This window comes from Talpa occidentalis, unplaced genomic scaffold (genome assembly GCF_014898055.3).
Source record: "Talpa occidentalis isolate TD23 unplaced genomic scaffold, MPIMG_talOcc4v2.1 talOcc4.13, whole genome shotgun sequence".
NCBI lineage: Eukaryota > Metazoa > Chordata > Mammalia > Eulipotyphla > Talpidae > Talpa > Talpa occidentalis.
The window spans coordinates 68,886,782-68,913,920 of record NW_023601322.1 but is presented as its reverse complement, the minus strand read 5'-3'; the positions used below and the strand labels follow the sequence as shown (position 1 = coordinate 68,913,920).

General features: G+C 39.4%; 1 protein-coding gene across 9 annotated transcripts in view; it reads right to left on the bottom strand.

The window, feature by feature from the left end:
• SIL1 (SIL1 nucleotide exchange factor) overlaps positions 1–27,139 on the bottom strand; it is a 212,886-nt gene that overhangs the window by 65,055 nt on the left and 120,692 nt on the right. For all 9 annotated transcript variants that reach the window (XM_054694345.1, XM_037509198.2, XM_037509197.2 and 6 more), the window contains 3 exons: positions 21,554–21,674; positions 10,506–10,605; positions 5,386–5,577 (listed from right to left, as the gene is read on the bottom strand). In XM_054694345.1, coding sequence (XP_054550320.1) covers positions 5,386–5,577; positions 10,506–10,605; positions 21,554–21,674 — 413 coding nt within the window. The remainder of the gene's footprint in view (positions 1–5,385; positions 5,578–10,505; positions 10,606–21,553; positions 21,675–27,139) is intronic.

The following is a 27,139-nucleotide window of genomic DNA, read 5'->3' as shown; positions in this document are numbered from 1 at the left end:
CGGTGTCAACAGCACCATGCTTTTTGTTCATGTCCAGCTCCAGTCAGCAAAGGGACAATGGATGCAGCAGATACTGTGGAGGGGAACTCATTTTTAATTACAAGTCAGAGATTATAAAAGGAACTCTGTTGCATGGGGAGGGAAGCTGGAAGAGTATTAGGAGAGGAGTAACAATAGCACCCCTTCTCTCTTTCTCACTTCATAAGGTCTAACTGAATCTTTGGACATTCATGACAAAATTTGCACAAAAGTCTCTTTCTCAAAGACTTTAATCTAGGCCAATGCTACTGGTTAGCAGCTATAATTTGACAGTACAGAACATTTCCATCATCTCATAAAGTTCTATCAGACAGTCCTAGCCTAGTCAGGTCCAAAGTCCCAAGTTCAGAATCCCTCTTTCATTCCACTCATTCCCCAATGAGAATCTCATTCCCAAGCGTCATTGCTACCCTAGAACAAGACAACTTAGTCCAGGGCCCTTTTCCCCCTATGTAGTAACTATGTCTCTCTAGAAAATTTCTTTGTTGCCGCAAAGGTTGGCAGAAAACTCAGGAAGCTTCAGTCCAACAACATGATTGCTACCTCCTACTTCTTCCATATGACAGAGCCCTTTCCTGCCTGTGTCCTCCGAACTGGATGAGGGCTCAAACAGAGAAAGTAACTTTGAAGGATAGCTGTGTTTGACTCTGACAATATTTTAGGTGAACCTAGCCTGTTTTTTTGTTTTTTTTTTTAACACTTGGAAGATCATTCTTTTTTTTTAAAGATTTATTTATTTATTTATATAAGCACTGGGTACAGTCAGAAGTGTGGGAGGGTGAGAGAATTCACCAGAGCCAGAGCAGGGAGCAGAGCAGGCAGAAGGACCAAAGTACACTGCTGAGGGGAGCAGCGGGCGGCAGGAGAGGTCTGCGCGCCATGAGGGACCCTCCTCTGGTGGCCGGGGAGCAGCAGGGGATCAAACCAGCGCTGCAGAGGCTGCGGGCGGCTTTGCAACCCAGCACTCAACAGCGGCACCACAGGGGAGGCCCTGGAAGATCATTCTTACACATTTTTATATAATCACTACAAGAGTTGGCATAGTGGTTTTGTTTTGTTTTTTTTTTTATCTGTCCACTATTGTAGGTCTATCTACAAATGATTGTAGAACAGCACTGAGCATATAGTTAGGAGTTTAATAAATAATCTTTAAACCAACAAATGAATCTTATTTTTTAAAATGTTACTGAAATAAACCCCACAGTGAGTAAAAAAAGGCAGTCTGGGTTTTTGTGCTAACAGAATAGAGAGACCTGAAAAGGTGGCCAGACCAGGGCTGTCATGTATGGAATCTGCTCCAGCCTGGAATTTTTTTCTGCCTTGGTATGTCCTTCAGAAGAAGAATGATTTGTAGCTAACAACCCAAAGAAAATGCAGAGCTGGGTGCTTTGCAGACGAAGTACAAAGAAAGCTTATACTGGGCCTTCCTCACATACTATCGATTTTATAATCCAGGAATTCACTACCTCTCCTTTGATCCTTCTTTCTCCAGGCTTACAGGATACGAAAACTGTTCATGTGCTTGGACAGCCACTTATCAAAGCTGATATGACTTCCTAGCAGGGCAAGTACCAGTCTGACAATACCAAAACAACACAGCCCAGATTCACAGAGGTTCTATACTCAATCCGGTTTATCTTTATTACTGACATAGTAAGTCAGGGTGTTACAAATGCTGACATTTAGATATGCACCTCAGCCTCTTCAAGATGTTTTCTCATTTGTTATTCACTGGAGATGAGCAAGAAGAAAGTCATTGTGCCCACTGCACACCTGGAAGATCAAGCTCCAAAAGGTGAGGCCTGCCTGAAATCACACAGAAGTATGACCAGGGCCCAGATCTGCAGCTCCCCCTCTGGGTCTGGGGCCATAACTTTTCCCAGGCTGCCCACAGGATGGGGTAGAACAGGCAGAGGAGTTCCAGGTAGAGGAAAAGAGCAGGAAGAAGAGGACAGAAGGGAACTGTGCCAGCACTTAGATGAAAAGAGAGCATCACAGTACTGACAAGACAATGAGAAAACAGGAAATAGAGAAAGGGAGAAATGATTGTAAATAGTTGAGGAATCATGTTAGGAAAGGCAGACAGACAGCTCCAGGGTAGATGGGGCAGACAGAGGCAGGTCCTCATAAATAATTCACAAAGTCTTACCCACACGCAGCTTTGCTTTTTCACAAATCCCATTTAATAATTCAAATGTGGCTGTGAGGAATCCTTGGGCAGATCCAGTTTGGGTCCTTGAAGCCCATGGCTTCTCAAAACTGCCAATCAGTGGGTCTAGAATAGGAATGGACTGGTAACATTCCTGGCAAAAAAAAGTCCTATCTTCCTCAAAGTTAGTACACATTGCCCTAAATCCCCACAGCAACTGGAACTTGAAGCTAAGCTGTGTCTTTTTTTTTTTTTTTTTTAGTTTATTTATGCATCAAGAACTGGGGGTGTAGGCAAGAGATGCGGGGGGGTGAGGGGATTCATCAGAGACAGAGTGGGGAGCAGAACAGGCAGATCTACTGAAATACACTGCTGAGGGGAGCAGTAGGTAAGACAGGAGAGGTCTGCTGTGCCATGTGGGTTAGCTCCCTGACTGGGGATTGAACTCAGGCCACAGAGGCTGATGATAGCTTGAAAGCTCTGAGACTTTAACCCCTGCACCACCAGGAAGGCCCCCTAAGCTGTGTCTTTTTTAATATTGTTGTGAAATCACAATGAAGCCTGCCACTTGGCAGCGTGACATACCAGCCCAAAGCAAGGCCCTATATTTTCAATTAAGGGGCCAATGACCAGGAATATTCATGAATCTTCCATTAACAGGGCAAGCTTGACCTCTGTCAGGAGACTGGTTCCTGGACTGACTCCAGGGTGAGATTGGTGATGTCCCAGAAATCGCCCTATCTAGTCAAAGGAGAATGGGATGTCACCAGGTGACTCATAGATTTTTAGTGGGGGGGAAATCTTGCTGGGGTGCTATCAGTACCTGTGCACTCATTCCCTCGCAGGTATATGATAAACTCTCAAGACATTGTGGCCTTTTATGCTACAAGCAAAGGAAGAGCCTACAGAAACCTGACACCTAAAGATCTACCCACACTAAGATGGGAAAAAATAAAAGCTGTTAAGATCAGAATAGGACTTAGTTGGCCAGTAACCTCTAAGATCCTTAATCCTTTAAATATTTGTAATGAAAAAACTGTTGGAATTTTTTTTGTTGTCCCAGAAAGATGGGAAAAGAGAACAAGAACCCAGGTCTATTCTGTCTCAAAGAGGCTTAGAAACCTAATATTTGAGGTCTGAGAAAGAATTATGAGCAGAGAGAAAACATAAAGAGGCCACCCCATCATTCCTGCAGATACAGTACATACTCATCTCTTTCACCACAAAGGCTGGCAAAATCCTAAAGAAAAAAAGAATGTCTTTTAGCCAAGTTTATAAAGAACAAGGACAGTGTCATGCGTGGGAGGATGCTGAAGATCTGTCTTGATGAGACTCTCAAACAAGGCTTTGATTACACAGACTTCCTGGGTCACCATCGCCCTAGGCTGGATTACTGCACTAGCTTCCTCTCTGCTTTCCCTACTTCTACTCATGCCCCTGCCTTTAATGTTCCACACAGCAGCCAGAGGAATCCTTTAAAATTAAGTCAGATCATTTCATTCTTCTGCTCAACTTCCTTCAATAACATCCAATTTCATTCTTTTCATGGCCTACAGGGCCCCTTCCATGATCTTCCTCCCAAACTCTGAGTTTCATGTACTCAATTCTCTCAGCTCCAGAAGCACTAAACTTGTGGTTCCTCAAACACACTAGACACACTCTTCCACTTCTGGGTTTCAGCACTTGCTGTTTCTCCTGTCTGAGATGCTCTTTCCCACCACTGTCAATCCTTAGCCTGTTCTATTTTTCATTTTTCCATAATATTTGTCACCTTTAAACAGCTCATTTGTAATTTACTTATTAGCTATGTTTATTGTCTAGCTACCTCCACTAGAAAATAAGCTCTGATTTTATTCATAGATGTATCTTAAGTGCCTGGCATAGCACCTGGGACTTAGCAGACACCCAATCAATTTATGTATTGAATAAATGAATGGTTTCACCAGTTCCTTTTTCTTAGATCCACCTATTTCCTTTGAATATCATTCACATGATTGATATTAGTATTCTGTGAAATACAGAGTAGAGGTCAAAAGGTTAACAGGACTGTTTAAGGTCAAATTCTAGTTCTACATTCACTAGCTGGGCGACCGCAGGCAGTCACCTGCTCTCTCTGTGCCTTGTTTTTCACAGTACTAATGTAAGATTAGTAGTAGTGCCTTCTTGGAAGGCAGTTGTGGAGGTCACAAATAAATGTGTACAAAGTACCTGAACATGAGCCTAGTATATGATAACACTCAACAAATATTATCTATCATAATTATGACATAAGTCTGATCAGTCATTTCCATGTTTCAAACTCTCTAGTAGTTGTTAGGATCAAGGATAAAATCATGAAGAACATGCCGTTACCAAACTCTCTGACTACCTAACCTTTCTACTTCATCTATGACAACTCACCCCCAGTCACTGTGCTCCAGTCACTCTCATCTTTTGAAGTCCTTAGTCTCACCAAGTTCTCTGCCTCAGAATCTGCTTGGAATGCTTTAATCCAAAGCTTGGCAAACTTTTTCTGAAGGGTCTAGTAGTAAATATTTTAGGCTTCTTGAGCCATATGCTTCTATCATAACTACTCAACTCTGTCATTGTAGAATGAAAACAAACAACATAAACAAATTGATATGGCTGTCCTAATATAACTTTATTTACAAAAGCAGGCAGTGGGTCAGATTTTGTCTACAGGCCATAATTTGTCATTCCCTGCTCTAATCTTCTCTCTTTGCCTAGCCAATCCCTAATCATCCTTTAACAAAACTCAGTCCAAAAGTCACATCCTCAGAGAAGTCTTCCCCAATGCCACTGACTAGGCTAAGTTCCTCTGTTACACTCTCCTACATTACTCTATGAGCCCTGATCACAATCTTAAATTTTCTCATTATTATATCATTAATTTATTCATTGTTCATTAATCTCTTCCAAACCATAAACTACACAGAACAGTGACCCTATCTATTTTACCTCTGCTGTAACCTCAGTATTGAAAAAATAAGGAGGTAGCACTCCAAATAAAAAAGAGGTTGGCTCTGGTCTCTACAAATATATTTCATTACTATAGACATTACCCTAGATTTAAAATACTGTGTGCCCTCGGAAAAAATTAAAGATGCTAAAGTAATTTTCTTAGGACTAAAGGCAGAGGGATTTATATTTGGAGCTTTTTGTTAAAAGCCAGGCTTATGGACAAAGAAATACAATACCTGATGGACATAATATTCAAGATCAAAGAGTGCTGCAATCTTTTCTTCCAGGCTGGAGCTGGAACTATTGAACTTGTTGATCAGCCGCACCATGATCTGCATATCAGTCTCAATGACAACATTCAGCTCTGCAAAATCCTTCTTCAGCTCCTCAATGGGACGGAATAGCCTTTTAACCTTGGCCTGCCGTGCCTAAGGAGAGCAGCAAAAATATAATTAAATCAATTGAAGACATTACCTCGAGAGTCCCATGGTCTGCATGGATGCTCACCCTCAAGACACTGTTGCTCCAGGACTCAAAATTTTCTTTAGTTTGTGCTTTCAAAAATCCTGAAACCTTCTAAGAAGCCCAGATAAGCAAGTCCTCAGAATCTCTGCTCCAAAAATATACTCGAGATTTCCCAGGGTTCGCTTATTCTAGTCCAATGCTCAGGAAGAATGGAAAATCTTCTTGTTTCAATCACTGATATCTGGTGAAATGAGCTCGTCTTCAAGCCCTAACTTCACACGGGAAGACTAAGGTCTAGGGGGAATAATGCATGCATGCCCTGGTTCTGGGTCTTCTACAGTTACGGAGTATCTTGGTTTTGCACTGATCATTCTAGCAACATTTTAGGGAAACCTGGAAGTAGGAGACTGAGGGTAAAGAGTTGTCAGAGTGGGAGCAATTTGCTGATGAAAACTGAATCACCATCATTATTGTCAGTCTAACTACAGGTGTACAATTTGTTCAAGTGGCTAGATTACTGTATGTTCTACACTCAAGTTTCATACAACTTTCTCTCAATCCCTCCCCACCCAACACATAAGGATTTTTAAAATGAAATTACGATGGAGGTGAATAAAAGACTTTAGTTATTTTAAACATGATACTTCCTGTTTTCTTTCCAATTTTAGAAGACAGTGCTTATAAAGACAATCTGAAAGATCACAGTGGTTTGTGTTACTATCTGCCAAGGAAAAATTAAAAGGCAGAGATATTTATAAAATGCAAGATGACGAGCAGCTGTCAGCTCAAAATTGCCTATCTATTACCTATGGGTTTTCTCCCCTGTTACAAGTACTCCATAGAAACATCAGCCAAAGAAATGAATCAGCCTCTCTTTAAAAAGACCAGGCTCCTAGAAGAGCAATCACATCTATGGGAAGCCATGTCCTGTTTCTTTGGGCTAAAAACAACAATGAAATACACTTCCTACACCCAGCTAGAAGACTGACTGTGGATGGCTGCCCAAGGCCAGGCAAAGAGGTCTGTGAACACTAAGTCACTGCTTAGAGCTGCGGAATGATAGGCAAGCAGGGTAAAAAACTAATCACCTCTGCCTCACAAAAATGATGTGAGCCTGGCCCTCAGGAAGGTCTTAATAATATTTTTTTCAATTTTGCAATAATTAAAAACCTACAGGAAGTTACAAAAATAGTACAAAGAGTATCATGTGACCTTCATTCAGCTTCCCCCAATGGTAACATCTTGCCTATGAAATTTATCAGAACCAAGAAAATGGCATAGGTAGTACAATAGTGTTAACAGACTACTGAACTTACATAGATTTCACCAGCTTTTACATGTACTCATCTGTATCCATGTATCATTCTATACAATTTTATTCAATATACAGATTTATGTAACCATCAGAGCCATTAAGCTAAAGCACTGTTCCATCACCACCAAACAACTCCATTTTGCTACCCCTTTATAGCTACGCCTCATCCTTCTATCTCCCTCTCACTCCTACTGATCTGTTCTCCAGCTCTATTATTTTGGCATTTGGAGAATGTTATATTGATTGAACTATACAGTTTGTATCTTTTTGAGATTTAGGTTTTTTACTGAGCACAATGCTCTTCAGATCCTTTCAAGTGACTGCACATATCAATAGTTCCTGATATACACTGAATAATATTCCTCTGTATAGTTTAACCATTCCCCTATTAAAGAACATTTGAGTTATTCCCAAGTTTTGGCCACTAGGAATAAAACAGCATGAACATTTGTATACAGGTTTTTATATAAACATAAATAAATTCTTATTTCTCTGGGATAAATGCCCCAACAGGGTAACCGGTAGGACATAGGATAAGTGTACGTTTGGTTGTATGAGAAACTGCCAAACTGTTTTCTAGAATGCTGTACCATTGTATACTCCCACCAAAAGCATATGAAATACCCCATTTCTCCACATCCTCACTTGTATTTAGTATTATGACCATTTTAATGTTTGCTACCTAACAAATGTAGTGATATCTTGTTGTAGATTTAATTTATAGCTCTTTAATAGCTAATGACATTAAACACCTTTTCATGGGTTTATCTGCAGTTCATATGTCCTCTTTGGTGAAATGCAGATTTGTGTCCATCGCCCATTTTTCCAAATAGATTGTTGATTTTTACTGTTGAGGTTTGAGAGCATTTTTTTGGGGGGGGGGTTGGTTTTTTTTGAGGTTTGAGAGTTCTTTATATTTGCTAGATAGAAATCTTTTGTCAGGGCCTCCCTGGTGGCGCAGTGGTTGAGCGCTGGGTTGCGAAGCTGCCCGCGGCCTCTGCGGTGCCGGTTCGATCCCCGGCTGCTCCCCGGCCACCAGAGGAGGGTCCCACATGGCGTGCAGACCTCTCCTGCCGCCCGCTGCTCCCCTCAGCAGTGTACTTCGGTCCTTTTGCCTGCTCTGCTCCCCGCTCTGGCTCTGGTGAATTCTCTCACCTTCCCACGCTTCTGACTGTACCCAGTGCATGTATAAACAAACAAACAAACAAACAAACAAATAAATAAAACAGGCCTCTATAAAAAAAAAAAAAGAAAGAAATCTTTTGTCAGATATAGACAGTCCTTGCTTTACAGATCTGACACAGCCTAATTTCAAATACCACAGTTTAAGTAACACCAGTCTCCCAAGACAACTCAAATTTCAGTTGTCAGGACATATTAACTGTAATTGCATAAAGTACCAACTTTGCTGTCAGCTGTTAAGTCTACAAATCACTACATAAATAACAAATGCCCGTCATCATCAGTAACTGATCACATCACTTCTTTCAATGTCGGTCAGCTATTGGTCACTGTGCATCTGTTATTCAGTTCATACAGTGATATCAAGGTGTAGTTTCGTGATTTTTTTGTCCCCATTGACAAACCCATGTAACATTTCATTAAAATGGATAATCTAAAAAGATAATTACCCAACAAAGATAAAAGTGCAGCAAAGAAACAAAAAGTGGTTGTAACTTTGGCAATGAAATTCATATTGAACATATATGGAGTTGCTGATAATTTTTGATTCTACTATCAAACATGACTTCAAAAACTGAAGAAAGGGGTAGTACATTCTTTCATCCCCTTTGATTTCATTTTGTTCTTTCTCCCATCATCAATTTCCATATTTTCTCTGTCATTATTTCCTTTCCATTTGGACAACATTCTTTAGTCATTCTAGTGACAAATTTTTCTAATTTTCTTTTGTGTGAGAATGTCTTGATTTCCTCCTTACTCCTAAAGGATATTTTCATTGCGATAGAATTCTGAGGAGACTATTTCTTTGTCAGCACTTGAAAATGTTGTTCCACATACTTTTGCTCTCTGTGGTGTCAAACGGAAAGTCCACTGTCAATCATTGTTCCCTACAGATAATGCACTGTTTCTGTCTAACTGCATTCAAGATTTTCCTGTTTTCAGAAATCTGATTGTAATATGTTGATGTGTTGATTTCTTTGGATTAATTCTATTTGCAGTACATTTTGCTTTCATGAATCTGTTGGGTTTATGCCTTTGACCAAATTTGGGGATTTTTCCACCTTTATCTCTTTATTTTTTCAGCCCCATATTCTTTCTCCTCTCCTGAGACTCAATGATACAAGCATTAGATCTTCTGTTATAGTTGTACAGGTTCCCCGAGTCTCTTTAATTTTTAAATCTATTTTATTTAGACTAATTTTTGTCTTTAAGCACACTAATTCTTTTCTCTCATCTGTATTCTGACATAGAGTTTGCCCGTTGCTTTTTATTTTTTTAATGGTTGTATTTTTTAGTCCTAAAGCTCCATTTGGTAGTTTTTATATCTCCTATTTTTTTGCTGAGGTTTTCAGTTATTTTAAGTGTTATTAATTGCTCACCAGAACATTTTTATGATAGCTGCTTTAAAACCCTTGTTAATAATTCCAACTGAGTCATCTCACAGTTGACATCTACTGTCTTTCCCAATTCAAGTTGTAATTTTTTGTTTCTTGTTTTGCTGAGTGAATTTTTTTATTGTACCTAGTTATTTTGTGTATTAAAGAATAAGTGACTCTGAATCCTACATTGCACTTCCCTTTTCAGAAGGCAGTCAGACTGTTTAGGTCTAATGTACTCGGTTCTAGCATTTTTGTGTGGCCGTGACTCCAATGACACTTTAGTTTTCAGAGTCTTTGTAGTGTTATTTTGATATATTTTCTTTGTTTTTTTAAGATTACCCAGAGGCTAATCTAAAAATCTGGGCATATTCCAGCAGAGAGCAGTTCTCAAATTCCCTCCTTTTTCTTTGCTGATACTACTTCAACAAGAGAAACAGTCTGCCTTCTCTTTCTAACACCATATGGGTGGTAGAAAAACAGACTATACAATTGGTCTTTGCTGCTACTAAACCAGCAGAAGAAGCAGAGAAAAGTCTCCCACCATTGAGCAGAGGGTAGAAATTCAGGCTCTCTGTTCAGCTCCTGCTGACACCATCATGGTCAAGGTACATTAGCTGTATGTTCAAAAGAGGACAAGGACCCGGGCCTCTCTATCCTTTAAGAACACATTGGTGTCTAATCAAAGTGTAAGTGAGGATTTCAGAATTTTATTCTCTATTCTCCTCACTCACATCTGTGATAATGGAAAGTATGGGCATCTTTGCTTTGTGTCACAGTTTACCCAAACATAGAATAGGAAATTCAGTCCTAACCAAAGGATGACAGATATGCTCCAGGTATTTTCTTTTAATGGTTTATAATGGGCCACTTATTTGGCATCAATTGCTGTTTAAATTATTTTACAACAATACTGCTATTATTATCCCATGTTTATTGCAAAAGTTTCAGGAAAAAGTGATTCCCTTCAAGGCCATTTAGCAGATATATACTAACCCCTAGAAAGACTATCACAAACCTTGTCTTCCTTTGAGCTGTCCATCTCTGCCCCCTCCTTGAATTTTGCCAGTGCACTCTTGAGATCCTGAGATGTGTAGGTATTGGTGTTGATGTCTAGCCTGTTCAAAAAGAAGTTGAGAGTCAGGAGGGAAGTACCATCTTCCCCAAAAAATAAACACCCCCTGCCCAGGTGACCGGCACTTCAAGGCAAGCAAAACAAGGCCAGTTGGAACCCAAACACCACTATTCTATCTTTCTTCTAGACACCCAAAAGCCCAATAAGGTGACCTTCTTATCTGAAGCATGAGGAGGAAAGACACAGCTATAAATAAGACACTTCATGAAAAAGGAGGAAATGGATGGGTCACACAGAGGCTGACCAGGATTACACAGGTAGAAACAAGCCTGGAAAATCTGTGCAATGTTGCTCTCTCAGCATGTGCCACAGCAGAACCTGCTGAAAGACAATGGGCACATACACATAACATGTGCTGTATTCATATTCTTCTAGGAAAGGGACCAGCAGGGAACTGAGCTTCCCAAGCATGTCCCTGACTTGACAAGCCAGCCTGGCTTCACAAAAAGTTTATAAACATTCACATCTGTATGACCAATCCCTGGTCAGAGAAGATGAAGGAAACTTGACAAAGTTCCCTTTGATGTGTCAACTTGACAAAGACATGAGTTTGAGATACCAAGGATTAGAATCAAGGCCAGCTACCTTTCACAGATAGCCTCCAAGAAAAGGGAGGAAAGAAACCCAACATGGATGTTATCTCAGGAACCTAGCAAAGACTATAGAGTGATATTTTCCAGAAACTTCCCAAATAGTCCATGCTATTCCTCCTGACTGGAGAGAAAGCATTCATGGGGGTAGTGGGGATGGTAAAAGCCACTAGCATTCATTTTGGTTCAATGAAATGAGTAAGAGGAAGAATTTTTATTCTTATTCAGTATGAAAAAGTGTGATATAGACAAAGAGAAGTGTGGAATGTGGACTGCATCTGACAAGAGTGTCCAGCTGCAGGTAGGTAAAGGATTACCTAAGAGATATCAGAGGTGGGTTGAGGGAGGGGATATTCAATTGCCCTGTTCCAGGTGAGATGAGCACATAAGAAAGTCTCATAGCCCAAGATCCTAGCAGACCTTGGCTCTCATGAAAGGGATATGCTAGCAGAGCTTTGCTTATTCAGTCTTTGATTTAACCTACAGACCCTTGAGGGCCCTGAGAAAAAAGCACTTGTCTTCTTTAAACTTCAGTCTCAAATGAATTAATAACTAATCACTCCCATTTATTGGGCACTTAACCCTGATTTGGGCACTGTGTTAATCCCTTAAAAGTATCATTTCATTCAAATCATAACAAGCCTAAAAAGTAGAAGAATCCTTCTCAACACAGCATTATCCACTGCCAAATGCATGGGGATGCCATGGCCCTCCACTTCCTCCTAACAGGGAATGCTAAGGACAGATATTTCTTGACTTATGATGGAGTTATAGCCCCATCTTAAGCTGAAAAAAATTCATCTAAGTAAAAATCCATTTATTGCACCTAATCTACCAAACATCATGGCTCAGCCTTACCTACCTTAAATGTGCTCATAAACTTACATCAGCCTACAGTTGGGCAAAGCCATCTAACACAAAGCCTATTTCATAATAAAGTGCTTAATATTGCATGTAATTTAGTAAATGTGCTGAAAGCGAAAAATAGATATAGTGGGATATAAAAACACAAAGCACAGTATCAAAAAAAAAAAAAAAAAAGCTAGTAATACAGCACACTGTAGAGAACCAATTGTGCACCCTTGTGCTAGCATGGCTGACTGGGAGTTGGGGCTAGTTGATCTTACCCTGCATCACAAGAGTATCATACCATGTATCACCAGGCCAGGAAAAGTCAAAATTCTAAACTCTAAGTATGGTTTTTATTGAATACGTGTTGCTTTCACACTATCATAAAATTAAAATATCTTAAGTCAAACCATGATAAGTCAGGAACCATTTCTATTTAGGGCATAGTGTAAACAGATTATCTACTTCCTCTTCTAAGACTTGGTCAGCACTAACCCCAATATGTGTTACTATCTATTTACTGTCATAAGTCCCATTCTCAGAGGTCATCCATCATTGCTCACTCTCAGACCCAACTACACACACACACACACGCAGGTGTGTGCACCTGCACACACTCACACAAACAACCATCATCAGTTGGTATTCTCAATTGATTCTTCACTGACAAAATTAGACATCACCAAGAATCCCCTTGTTCTGCCATCACCAGCTCTATAAACCAACCTTCACCTCAGAAGATGACAGTATCCTTATGCCTAGTTAAACTAATACTCCATATCCTACTTGCCTTTCAAAAGCTTTAATACTCATAATTTTATCACTCCCACCCTGCCTGCATCATTAATTTCTCCCTTTGATCAAATTAAAACCATTACCACACCAATACTCCTTTAACCTCATGGTTTCTATTTATTATGCCTCTTCTCTGCTCCCATTCAGACTAACACTTTATGAATACACTGTCTTCACTATCTAGTCTCACCTTCAGCTATTTACAAGGCTGTTTGCTCTAATCTGGATTCTGTTCTCACAACTCTTCTAAAACTGCTCTTCAATCACTAATAATTGATGGCCAATTTCAACGGACTCTTCACTCACGTCATGTTCCTCTACCTGTAGCATTTACCCTGTTTACTCTCCCTCCTTGGAGGTGCTGGCACTGATGCCCACCTGTCCAAAGCTTTCCTGGACTCTTGTTAGCACACCCTCTGGTTCTTTCCTGTCCTCACTCCTTCTTGTTCTCTTTTGCTGGTTCCTCATTTCCTACCTTAATTCTATATGTTATAATGCCTAAGAATTAATCCTAGACAATCTTCTCTAATGCTACTCTCCCCACTGCTTCCTTCTAAATATCTATGAGGCAATGATGGCCAGGTTTACATCTTCATCCCAGACTTCTCCCCTGAGTACCAAATAGATTCTCGTACAACTTCATCTTATTGCGTCCAAAGCATAGGTATTGATTATTCTCTCCATAAATTTGTCCCATTGCCAATCTTTTCTATTTCAATAAATAGCACCTTCAAGTACATCCAACAGGACTAGTGGATAGGCTGCTAGGGATTAGGCTTAATGGACTATCTCCATCTTTCAGAATCTCTTAAATCTGTGGGATCACCAACTTCTTTGACAATCTGATGGAAAGCTGTGGGTCTTATCCCCCCAAATAAGCAGATAGGTAAATTACGGTAACAATTCTGGATATAAGCGCTGCCCATTAGCACGGGTTCCCATTCCAGTACTAAAGAGTCAGGAAAACACTGTGAAGAAGAAATGGAAGAGCATAAGATAAGGTACAACCCAGGAGGAGGAAAGGAAGTCACCAGCAAAGGCAGCCAGAGGCTCACTGAGCTCATCACCCCGAACCCCCATACTACCTTGTCATTACCTTTGAGTTTCTGATCACACAGGTTTGCCATTGAGTATGGATGTGGAGAAGGAAGAGGACATGTCCAGCAAGGCCTGGAAGCCATTCTAAGGCAGAGGCTCAGAAATACCCCAAAGGAGACAAGTGAAAAAGCAAGAGTGGGGACAAATATTTCTCTTATGTCTTCCACAGACCACATGGAGGGCCCTGCTATCTATTCTAAAAAGACAAAATAATAATTTCTTTGACCAATGATCTACTATCAAGTATTAGAAAAATAACTTCTTATAGTATATAAACCAAATTACAAAATTCCAAATTAATGAAGTTCCTACTTCAATATTCTTAGGAAAAAAAAAAACCCACAGGTTTTTATCTAGAAAATAAGACTTGGTTCTGATGAGAAAAAAAGACAAAGTATTTTGAGACAATGAAATATGTGTGTATGTGTGTGTTGTAGCAGGTGGATGGGTTGGCAGGTGCTACAAAATGAGATGTGACTCTTTCTTAGATGGTTGTGAGAAAGAAATCATTATATGATCTGGACCATGTAGGTACATCTGGAGAAATGGGGTAAGATAAAGTTTCCCTCCCAATTTGGGGTGACAGTAAGGAGACCAAGTATCTTTCTATCTTTTATCTTTTCAATAACAATACAAGGCTTGAGCAATGAAAACTGCTCATATCTGAACATGTTCCTTCTGTCAAGTAAACGACAGGTAAGAACTGGGTCATTTTCTGACTCATATCCAACTGCAATATATTATTAAAATAAAAAAAATCAAAGTATTAAGTAATTTTAGTACAAAGTACAAAGTAACACTAACTCCACTCAATCCATAATTGATTCCCAATACTAACATGTATTAAAACAGGGGCAGCAACTGTAAGAATAATGTAATATTTTAGGCTTTGCAGGGCTTATGGCTATAGTCCCAACTACTCAACTCTGCCACTGTAGCAAGAAAGCAGCTACAGACAATATACAGATGAATAAGGATGGCTATATTGCAATGAAACTTTATTTATGGAGACCACAGGCACATGAAAGTGTGCTTCCGACTCGCCATTTTAGAATAGGGATCTTTGCTTCAACAAAGACTGCTCGAAACTGGGAGAGGGCTGGCTCCACAGCCTAAGGTGGGCTGGGAAGCCCCCTCATGCCAGGCCCCATCTGGCCAGCAGTCGGAGCCCTGACGGGGATCTGGCAGCTACCACCAGGGCAGACCACGGGCACAGAAAATGCGCTTCCAACTCGCCGTTTTAGAATAGGGACCTTTGCATCAACCAAGACCACATGGAACTGGGAGAGGGCTGCCCCTGCAGCCAGAGGAGAGCTGAAGGCCCTCAAAAGCCAGGCCCCGACTGGCAGGGAGTTGGAGCCCAGAGGGGGATCCAGCGATTTGGAGCCCAGGGAGCAATCCAGCCACCTCTCCTAGAGAGCAGTCTGTGGGACTTGAAGACACACCTTTGGAATCAAACAAATATAGAAGGAGGAGATATTCTGTGACAGCGACCACTAACATATTCATAGTTCCACTGCCCTACTGGACTTCTGGTTTAACAGTATTTGACTTGATTGGACCACCAGATTCTGATATCTCGGAAAGAGCACACCAAAAAGATGCTGGCCAGTACCAGCAACACAGTGTCCCAACACATAGGATAAGTTAGAAAGCAAGCAGCAGGGAGAAGAAAAACTACAAGCAACCAAGCAAGTCCTCAGGGAAAAGACACACCACAAAAAGAAAATCACCCACCAGATTGCAACAACAGTGACTTGGAAGAACTTCTGAGCCTTCCAGAAAGAGAATTTAATATTGCCGTGATTAAAAAACTGACAGAAGTCATTAAGGAAAACAACAATAAGGGAAAAATAATCAATGATCAGAAGAACGAAATTTTAGTCCCTAAAGAGGGAAGTGAAAGAAATACAGGAGATCAAAGGATTAATGGAGGAGCGAAAGAACTCTGGGAAAAGCAGTGATAGCAGAATAGATGAAATGGAAGAAGGAATAAGTACTCTCGAAGACAGAAATAAAAAGAACCAAAACAGAAAAGGAAAGAGAAGTATGAATGAAGAAGAATGAAGAAAGACTTTGGGAACTATCTGACTCCATGAGGAAAGGAAATATAAAAGTTATAGGAATCCCAGAAGGAGAGGAGAGAGACATAGCAACAGAGAAAATATTCAAGGAAATGACTGAAGAGATCATCCCAGACATAAAGAAGGAGCTGAAAATAGACATACAAGAAGCAAGAAAAACACCAAATTTCCATGATGAAAGGAAAAATACAGCAAGACACATAATAGTAAAGCTCCCAAGAATCCAAGACAAGGAAAAAATAATGAAGATGACAAGAGAGAAGAAACAGAAAACCTACAGAGGAAAACGAACCAGGCTGACATCAGACTTCTCCGAAGAAACACTACAGGCAAGGAGAGAGTGGAGGGACATAGTCAACAGACTCCATGACAACAAATGCCAACCAAGAATAATCTATCCAGCAAAGCTTTCCTTCCTCTATGAAGAAATAAGGACCTTCCCAGACAAACAAACTCCAGAGTTTCATTACAACTAAACCCCCACTCCAAAAAATACAAGGAGTCCTAAAGCCAGAAACAACTGAGGGATGAATAAGAATGAAACAAGACAAATAAATAAATAAACAAATAAACAAATAAGCAAATAAATAAAACAAAACAAAACTAGAGAAAGGACAAAAAAATGGCAAATACAGACGCTAACATATCAATATTAACCCTAAATGTAAACGGACTAAACACTTCAATAAAAAGACACAGAGTTGCAGGCTGGATTAAGAAGCAAAATCCAACCTTTGGCTGTCTCCAGGAAACTCACTTAACTACAAAAGATAAAAATAGACTGAAAGTAAAAGGATGGAAAACAATCCTACAAGCAAATGGACCAAAAAAGAAGGCAGGAACAGCTATGCTTATATCAGATAAAACAGATTTCAAACTCAAAAAAAATAAAAAGAGACCCAGATGGTCACTACATTATGATCAAGGGGACAATACCTCAAGAAGAAACAACACTCATTAACATATACTCACCAAATGAAGGGGCACCAAAATACATCAGACAACTATTATCATCTCTGAAAACAGACATCAGAGAAAACACATATGTTGTAGGAGACTTCAACACACCACTATCAACAATGGATAGATCAACAAGACAAAAAATAACTAAGGACACTAAAGCTCTAAATAAAGATCTAGAGCTCATGGGCTTAACAGACATCTATAGAACATTAAACCCAAAAAAATCTGAGTATACATTTTTCTCAAGCGCGCATGGATCATTCTCCAGGATCGATCACATACTGGGACATAAGACAAACATCAACAGATACACCAAGATTAAAATCATACCAACCATCTTCTCTGATCATGAAGGCATCAAACTAGAAATAAACCATAAAAGAAGGCAAGGAACTCTCCTACCTCATGGAGATTGAAACCCACAGTACAGGAAGACCACTGGACTAATGAGGAGATCAAAGAAGAAATTAAAAAATACTTTGAGATGAACAACAAGGAGGACACCAATTTCCTAAATGTATGGGATGCAGCAAAAACAATAAGAGGAAAATATATAGCAATACAGGCTCACATCAAGAAACAAGAAAGAACTCGAAGAAACACCCTAATCTCAAAGCTCAAAGAACTAGAAAAAGCACAAGGAAAAAACCCCAAAACCAGGAGAAGAAAAGAAATAATACAAATCAAAGCAGAAATAAATGAAATAGAAACTAAAAAAAAACAATCCAAAAGATCAACAAAACGAAAAGGTGGTTCTTTGAAAAAATAAATAAAATACACAAACCCCTAGCCAGGCTCACAAAGGAAAAATGGGAGAAATCACAAATAAATAGGATCACAAATGAAAGAGGAGAAATCACAACAGACACAGCAAAAATCAAAAGAATAACCAGAAACTACTATGAATAGCTATATGCAAACAAGCTCAACTATCTAGAAGAGATGAACAAATCCCTACAACTCTACAATTACCCAAAGCTAGATAAAGACATAGAACACCTTAAGAGATCAATTACAAGCAGCGAAATTGAAATGGTAATCAAAACCCTTCCCAAAAACAAAAGCCCAGGACCTGATGGATTTACAAATGAATTCTACCAAACATTCAGAAGCAAATTAGTGTCTATCCTTCACAAACTCTTTCAAAAAACTGAGAAGGAAGGGATAATACCAACTATGTTCTATGAAGCCAACATTACACTAACACCAAAACCAAACAAGGACAACACACACACACACAAAAAAAACCTATAGGCCAATCTCTCCAATGAACATTGATGCAAAAATCCTCAGTAAAATTTTAGCTATTAGAATCCAACAATGTATCCATAAAATAATTCACCATGACCAAGTAGGATTTATTCAGGGACACAAGGATGATTCAGCATCCGAAAATCAATCAATGTAATCCAATACAACAAAAAGAAATATAAAAACCATATGATAATATCAACAGATGCTGAGAAAGCTTTCGACAAAGTACAGCACCCATGTATGATTAGGCCCTTGAAATTCTTGGGATACAAGGAACATACCTCAACATCATAAAGGCCATCTATGACAAGCCCACGGCCAATATCATTCTCAATGGCGAAAAGCTGAAAGCATTTCCATTAAGATCTGGAACAAGACAAGGATGTCCACTCTCACCACTGCTTTTCAATATAATACTGGACGTCCTAGCTAGAGCAATAAGACAAGAGAAAGACATACAAGGAATCCAAATAGGAAAGGAAGAAGTCAAGCTATCAATATTTGCAGATGATATGATAATATACAGAGAACCCCAAAAACGCCACAGAAAAGCTAATTAAACTAATCAATCGGTTTAGTAAAGGGGCAGGATACAAAATTAACACACAAAAATCAGTAGCCTTCCTATACACAAACAATAAATCTGAAGAAGAAGAAATCAAGAAAACCATCCCTTTTATTATTGAAACAAAAAAATCAAATACTTGGGAATAAACCTAACAAAAGAGGTAAAGGACCTATACAAAGAAAACTATAAAACACTGTTAAAAGAAATAGAAGACACAAAGAAAGGGAAAGACATCCCCTGATCATGGATTGGAAGAACTAACGTTATCAAAATGGCCATCCTACCAAAAGCAATTTACAGATTCAGTGCTCTTCCAATAAAAATTTCAATGACATTCTTCAAAGAAATAGAACAATTATTGATGAAATTCATATGGAGCCACCAAAAACCCCGAATAGCCAAAGCCCTCCTGAAAAAAAAAAAAAAGAAGGGAGGTATCACACTCCCAGATTTCAAACTATACTACAAAGCCGTAAGAATCAGAACTGCATGCTATTGGAACAAGAACAGACACACGAACAATGGGCCCAAATAGAAAATCCAGAAATAAACCCACAGATTTACGGTCAACTAATCTTTGACAAAGGAGCAAAGACTATGCAATGGAGCAAAGAAAGTTTGTTCAATAAATGGTGCTGGGAAAACTGGGTCGCTACATGCAAAAGAATGAAGCTTGACTACTACCTCACACCATGCACAAAAACCAACTCAAAATGGATTAAAGAACTAGACTTAAGATCTGAAACCATAAAATACATAAAAGGAAATATAGGCGAAACACTACATGACATGCACATCTTTACAGAAACATCACCCAAAGCAGTGATAGTGAAGGCAAAGATAAACAGCTGGGACTACATCAAATTAAAACGCTTCTGCACAGCAAAAGAGACAATAACCAAAACAAAGAGAAACCCCACCAACTGGGAAAAAATTTTTGGGCATAATACTAATGATAAAGGACTGATCACAAAAATCTACAAACAGCTGATGAGACTCAACAAAAACAAATAATCCAGTCAAAAAATGAGCAGAAGAGCTAAAAAGAAACTTTCCAAAGAGGCAATGCAAATGGCCAACAGGCATATGAAAAAAATGGTCAACATCACTTGCAATCAGGGAAAAGCAAATCAAAACGACAATGAGATACCATCTCACACCAGTGAGAATGGCACATATTTAAAAAACTAACAACAATAAATGTTGGTGAAGATGTGGAGAAAAAGGAGCTCTCCTGCACTGCTGGGTGGGAGTGCAAACTGGTCTAACCACTATGGAAAGCTATGTGGAGATTCCTCAACCGACTAAAGATAGAGCTTCCATATGATCTAGCAATTCCACTCCTAGGTATTTACCCAAATGACACAGAAACATTAATTCAAAAGGGCACCTGCACTCCTATGATTATAGCAGCACTATTTACAATAACTAAGCTATGGAAACAACCCAAATGCCCAAAGATAGATGACTGGATCAAGAAGATGTGGTATATATACACAATGGAATATTACTTAGCAATCAAAAAAGATAAACTCATGCAATTTGCAGCAACATGGATGGAGCTGGAAGGGATCATGCTCAGCGAAATAAACCAGAAAGAAAAAGAAAAATACCAATGGTCTCACTCATAGCAGGAATTTAGAAAACCTAAATAAGGGACCAGGAAAAAGACTAACTATAATAAAGAAAAAAATCAAAATCAACAAGCAACTATAAACCAGAGACACACTACAGGGGGCAAGGAGGAGAGGAATGATTAGGGTCAAAATAAGGGAGTGCAATTGCATGGGGAATATAACCAAAATGAAAATGCATACATTGTGCAAAAATGAAAATTGATGTTAAGAATTATATAAAATAAAATATTAAAAAAAACTTTATGGGCACTGAAATTTTATTTTCATGTAATTTTCAAAAGTCATGAAATATTATTTTTTTGCTTTGTTTCCAGCCATTAAAAAAATGTTAACTTTTGTAGGTCATTCAAAAACAGGCAGCAGTCCCAGGATGACCCACAGACCCTAATTTGTTGGTGCCTGTGTTAGAAACTTTGTGGCTGGTATTTATACTGACCATTCAAATTGCACAACTCTAACAGACCCTGCAAACTCATACCTCAACCTCCTCCTTCATGCAGGCAATAGCAGAAATATTTGTAATTCAAAGCAAAGGACAGAAATATAGGGACTATAAATTGTCCAAAATCAAATAAACTGGTCATTAAAAAAATAAGGCAACCTCTAACCAATGAAGGACTTTTACACTAGAATAAATATGGACTAACAAGAGGAAAAGTTACTCTGAATTAAAGACTTTAAAATGCAATTTTATTGTTCACTAAGGAAGTATTACTGCAAAGCAGAAGGCCTAACAGGCATGTTTTAATGAATAGATGACTCATCTGTAATCAGTGCATTAATTGTTGGGATTCAAATGGGTGCTCTTAAAGTACTGGGGAAAAGAGCTTCATTTTTAAAGCAGGTTAAGCATCCCCCTACAGCCTTTTTTTAAAGTATCAATTTGCTTTGCAAACTATTTCTTTCCAAAGACTACAGTAGTAAACTTCCATAAAACCCTGACAGATTTATTACAAATTCTAGGCTATTCACTTTCAAATTTTTTAAAAAGGCATGTGAATTGGGATAAGAAACACTACACTGTCATTATTTTAGAATTAAAAAATATTAAAGCTGTCACTTAGCCTCCTGGTCCCCAGGGTTGATACTGTACCTTCTTCCTTTTCTTGAGCCTTTCAAATTGTTTTGGAACTTGTCTTCATATTGGAGTTTCACTTCTCTTGCCCCAGTCTGGAGATTTAGCCGCACATGAGATCCTGCAGGGACAGCCTGACCTAAAGCAGAGAAGAGAGAGGTGTAAGGTATAAGGTATACACTCATGAGGTATAAGGTCCTCCTTGGGACACTACGATAGAATGGTTGGTAACAAGTCAACAGAACTTATTAGTTCATGAAGGCCAGTTCATGAAGTCTGCTGTGTTCAGTTACCTGAATCCATCCCTCTCTCTTACACACTCACCACTCACGTATACTCCATTTCTAAATCATATCAAATAAGGGAATGGGAGAAGGTATACAAAGGTACATGCACTTCATTCTAGAGTCCAGAGTTCCTTAGTTCGAAGCTGCATATTTAAGTTCTTTTGTTTAAATTAAGCTACAATAAACCTTTTGGTGTGTGCAGATGAATGGTGACTATCTACTCACCCTTCGGGACATGATCACATTACTGCCTCCACTATGACACTTTTCCATCCCCTCCCCTGAAATCCACAGAACTCCAAATTGTTATTCCAGTAAGTTTATACTCTAAAACCCTTAGCTAGTTAATCAAACTCTTTCTATGAGGCTCTACCCTCTCTCAGTACAGGTGCTGTATTACCTCTTTCTTGTTACCCCAGTCATATGCCATCCCTTAACACATAAAATTTGTGGCATTTAACATTTATGAGATGGGACAAGGAAAAAGGAAGAGGCTGGAAGGCAGGAAAACATAGCAAATGAAGGAAGCAGGGAATCAGAACCAGAGAGAAACCAAAACCTATTCCTAGCTAACTCAGAAGAGCTGATCACATGCTACAATGGAATGTTACATTCATTCATTCATGCAATTGATATTTACTAAGCAACTACTATATACAAGGCCACTGTGGTATGTACTAGGAATACAAAGAGGAATACTCATGGCAACGGGGATAGAGAATTTCAGGAAAGAGCTCTTCAGGAGATTGATAATTTAAAGCAGAGAAGCTGCTCTGACACCTCAACTCTGACTCTGCTTTCTCCTGCCAGAGGATGGCAACACCTTGCTGATACTGAGGAGCTTGATTCAAGAACCAAGAAAGGATGACAATCTGAAAAAAAAAAAAATTCCTTTTAGGGTAGCACATAGCACAAGTGCTTTCAGACAATCAGACAAATCTCGAGCATGAAACAGTAATTATGGTGTAAGAACTCAGATTTTCTCAATTGTGGAAGGACCATTGTGAATTCCACCTTCCACCAACCACTGTACCTCCACCAGAGAATCAAGCTGCCAGGGGAAGTCCATGCCAAGACATGCCATTCTATTCCTGCCAGCCCGCTTTGACAGGGCGTTTCTGTATCTGGCTAAAAAAATAAATGAGAAGTGGGCCTCCCCAGTGGCGCAGCGGTTGAGCGCTGGGTTCTGGGGCTGCCCGAAGCCTCTGCGACGTTGGTTCGATCCCCAGCTGCTCCCCGGCCACCGGAGGAGGGTCCCGCATGGCACACAGACCTCTCCTGCCGCCTGCTGCTCCCCTCAGCAGTGTACTTCGGTCCTTCTGCCTGCTCTGCTCCCCACTCTGGTGAATTCTCTCACCCTCCCGTGCTTCTGACTGTGCCCAGTGCTTGTATAAATAAATAAATAAATAAATGCTTATAAATAAATAAACACAAATGTTTCAGGCTCCAAATTTTAATAAATAAATAAATAAATAAATAAATGAGAAGTACACCAGAGTGTATGTGCATAATGATCCACTTTCTAGCCCCAAGCTCATTCCAAATGCTCCAATGATTTAAAAATATATATATATGTCCAGAGCAGAGTGAGGAAACCTTGGGGGTGGGGAGCAGTTCCTGAATAAGATTGAGGGTTAAATGAGGCAGAAAACTGAAGAACCTGATTGAGAAGAAAGGGAGTCCTAAATAGATGAGCCTGGCATGGGTAGGATCAGACACAGAAACTGACAGGCTGCTGCTGGAGAAGCAAAGTCAGAAGGACTAGATGGGTTGTGGAGGTTGTTAGCTTAGCGCATCATCAGAAGCCCAGGATGGAATAAGAAAAGAGAGCTGGTGGCTGAGAAATTTGATTCTGGGAGGAAATGAGGCCAAATATTGGCAAGAATGACAAAGAACTAGCAACATCTATTCCTATGATCATGAAGCAAAGAGGTAAGTTTTTTAGCAGAAATTTTATATCTAACCGTATGAATCAGGGGAAAGGCTGTTTTACCTGGAGAAATAATAATAAAACAATACAGTAGCTTCTTGGCTGAATGCTAAGAGCTGGTCATCCTTGATATTTTCCTCTACATGGCCGGCCCATACCCAATCTGTCTCTAAAAGCTTTTGATTTCCACTGTTACATTTTTCCTGAATTCATACTCTTCCCTCTCTCCTCCTCAACACGGCTCTTGTCTGAACCATCACCATCTCTCTCTGGACAGTGCCACAACCTTCCAAACTGGCCTCCTCATCTATTCTTATCCACCAGTTCAACTGTTCTTTACAATGAATTCCCCGCTCCCCCAAATATAAATCTGACTGTCATTCCTCATGCTTCAAACCTTTTAATGGCTTCATATTGTGATTAGAATCAAAATGAAAATCCTCACACTGGCCAATGAGGCTCATTAGAATCTAGACCCTGTTTATCTCTTCAGTGTTGTCCATTCTTCAATCCCATGCTCTAAACCACACTGGCATTTTCCACTCCATGAAAGAACTGTGTGCCTTCCTACCAAAAAGTCATTCCACCTGCTATTCCCCTTGCCCAGAATGTTCTTTCCAACCTCAGCCTCCCTCTCCACATCCTTCCAATCTCAACTAAGGGTTACTTCTGCTAATTCCTCACTTGAGATCTGGTTGCCCATAAAGGTTTTTACAACACCAAAAACCTTTTCTTTACAGCACTTACAATAATTAGTAAATATATTTTAATATTCTTACTTTTCTGGCTAACAAAAATGCTAGTTTATCCCCAAGATCTATCACATGACTTATCATAGAGTAAATGCCCAACAATTATTTGCTAAGTGAAAATAAAATTGAAATAAAATCCGAATTGATCTAGAGAGGTGTAGAAAGGCCAACAAGGATATTTATTAGAGCAAGCAGATTCATAATTAGCAGTCATGTTAATATCTATCTTTAGAAGTAATACTACTACTAGCAATAATAATAGTATCTTGACCAAAGTTAGACTTCATAACTTTCAGAACACAACAGGTTGTACCATGCTAAGCTAGCCAAGGAAGAGACTGGGATCGTTTGTGAATCAACTTATTTTATTTGGGGAAAATTCCAAAATTACTCCCTTCACATAAGCCACCACAGGGTGCAAGAGCAACCACAATAGCATTAACTTAAAATACAGGTTACGCTCATTTAAAATACACGAAACCACCATGGCAGGAGCAGCAGCAGAGGCAGCAGAAAATACAGTATTTCAAAGGTTTCCACCCCATTGGAAAAAGGCCAAGTTAGAGTGTGTGCTCTGACCTGCATCCTTCTAAGGTTTCTGCGAGGAGGAGAAGGAACCAAAACATTGTGGAAGAATAGAGCAGAGGCAAAAAACCAAAGACACAAGCAGGTGAAGAGTTATAAATTAGGGGAAGGGCAAGGAGACAGGCAGAAAATGAGACAGAGATCCAGAAAGGCAAACAGGACTGTGAAGCCTACAGTGTTTGTTTCCTTACCATTAGTTCCCTGAGGACAGTCTCCAGCCTGAGGAAACTCTGTCCATATTAAGTATAAATCCTGTTCAAATTAGTCAAGGCCACTTCATACTTGAGTTTTGACTGCCACTGGGTCTCTCTGTCACTGACTTCAATTACAGACCAAGTCCTAGGAAACAACTTCTACTTTTCCCAGGATGGAAATAATCTGTGGTAGATTGTTTTATTTTGACCAATTTTCTTCCCTCCTGCCTGTATCTACAGCCTTTGCTGCCTATTGCTGCCTGTTGCTGCTGCTGCTACCACCACTACTGCTGCTGGAGGAGGGTATTTGCCCACCCCTTGAACTTGGCTTAAGATGTGCTCTGACTAGTAGGAATTTAGCAAATGTGCCACAGAGATTCAAAATGTGCTTGCATGTTTTGCTCATCTCCTGGAATTCTGCCATTATCATGAGAAGTACACTAGTCTTGTGGTCCAAAAAGAATGAGACACCCATGGAACTGGACCCAAAGCGCAGATTGGTACAGAGCCGAGCCATGGTAAGCCAAGTCTGGCTCATCTACAGACATGTGAGTGCGATAAAATATGAGACTATTTTTAACTTTTTACTACTTTTAACTTTGAGCTACCTTTAAATTTACATAAAAGTTACAAGAAAACTACCGAGAAAGATTCTACATGTCCCTCACACAGACTTTCCCAATGTTATATCTTTCATAGTCATAGGCAATTATTAGAACTGGGAAATTAACAATACCATTAACCAAAGATCCTTTCCAAACCCAACCAGTGTTTCAACTAATGTCCTTTTATGTTCCATATGGCCATGGGTTGTTATTTCTCCCTAGTCTCCTGTAGTCTGCAAAGTTCTACAGTTTTCCCTTATCTCTCATGACCCTGAGACCCTCCAAGAATACTGATTATTCCTTAGTCCTTCAGGACTGCCTGGTGTCTTCCATGTTTAAACTGAGGTGAGGAAGCCTTGAGATAAACACCACAGAAATGATCTGTGTTCTCATTTAGTTTGTGATGTTACTATAGCTTACCACTGGTGTTATCAGCCTTGATCTCCTAAGGAAAGTAATCGCTACTGAACTTTTCACATTGTAGTAAACAAAAATCATGGAAAACTACCAACCTAGGGAAAAGAGTTTGAGTTTCTCAAAAAGATAGTTACCAGATGAACCCACCAATTCTGTACCTAGCTGTATACCCAAAAGAACTAAAACATATGTTCACACAATAACTTGTTCATGAATATTCATTGTAGCATTAGTTTTAATAATCAAACTGTGAACAATCTAAATGTCCATTCACTGATGAAAGAATAAGCAAAGTGTGGTATATTCACACACTGGAATACTAAGCCATTAAAAGGAATTAAATACTGATATATACAACATGAATGAACCTTGAATACACTACACTAAGTAAAAGAAGACAGAAACAGAAGGTCACATACCATATGGTTCCTTTTTATGTGAAATATCCAAATAGGCAAATCAAAAGACACAGTAGACTAATGGTTGTCAGGAGCTGAGGGAAGGGAGGATTGTGGAATGACTACTAGTGGATATGGGGTTTCATTTGGGTAGTGATAAATATGTTCTGGAATTAAACAGTGGTGATGGTTGTACAATATTGTGCATATACTAAAAACAAGTGAATAGTTTTAAAAATAATCATGGGGGAATACTTTGAGATTATACAAATCCTTTTTCTCCTCAAACCTTCACTCACCATTAGGAGAATTAGTTCCCAACAAACAGCACAGTGATGAGAGTCAAATGGCAACTTTCTAATTCCCTCTTTCCTTACATTTCTATTAATTGAAAACTCACTTCAAGGAAAAGCTATCACTCCTCCATCAATTTAAT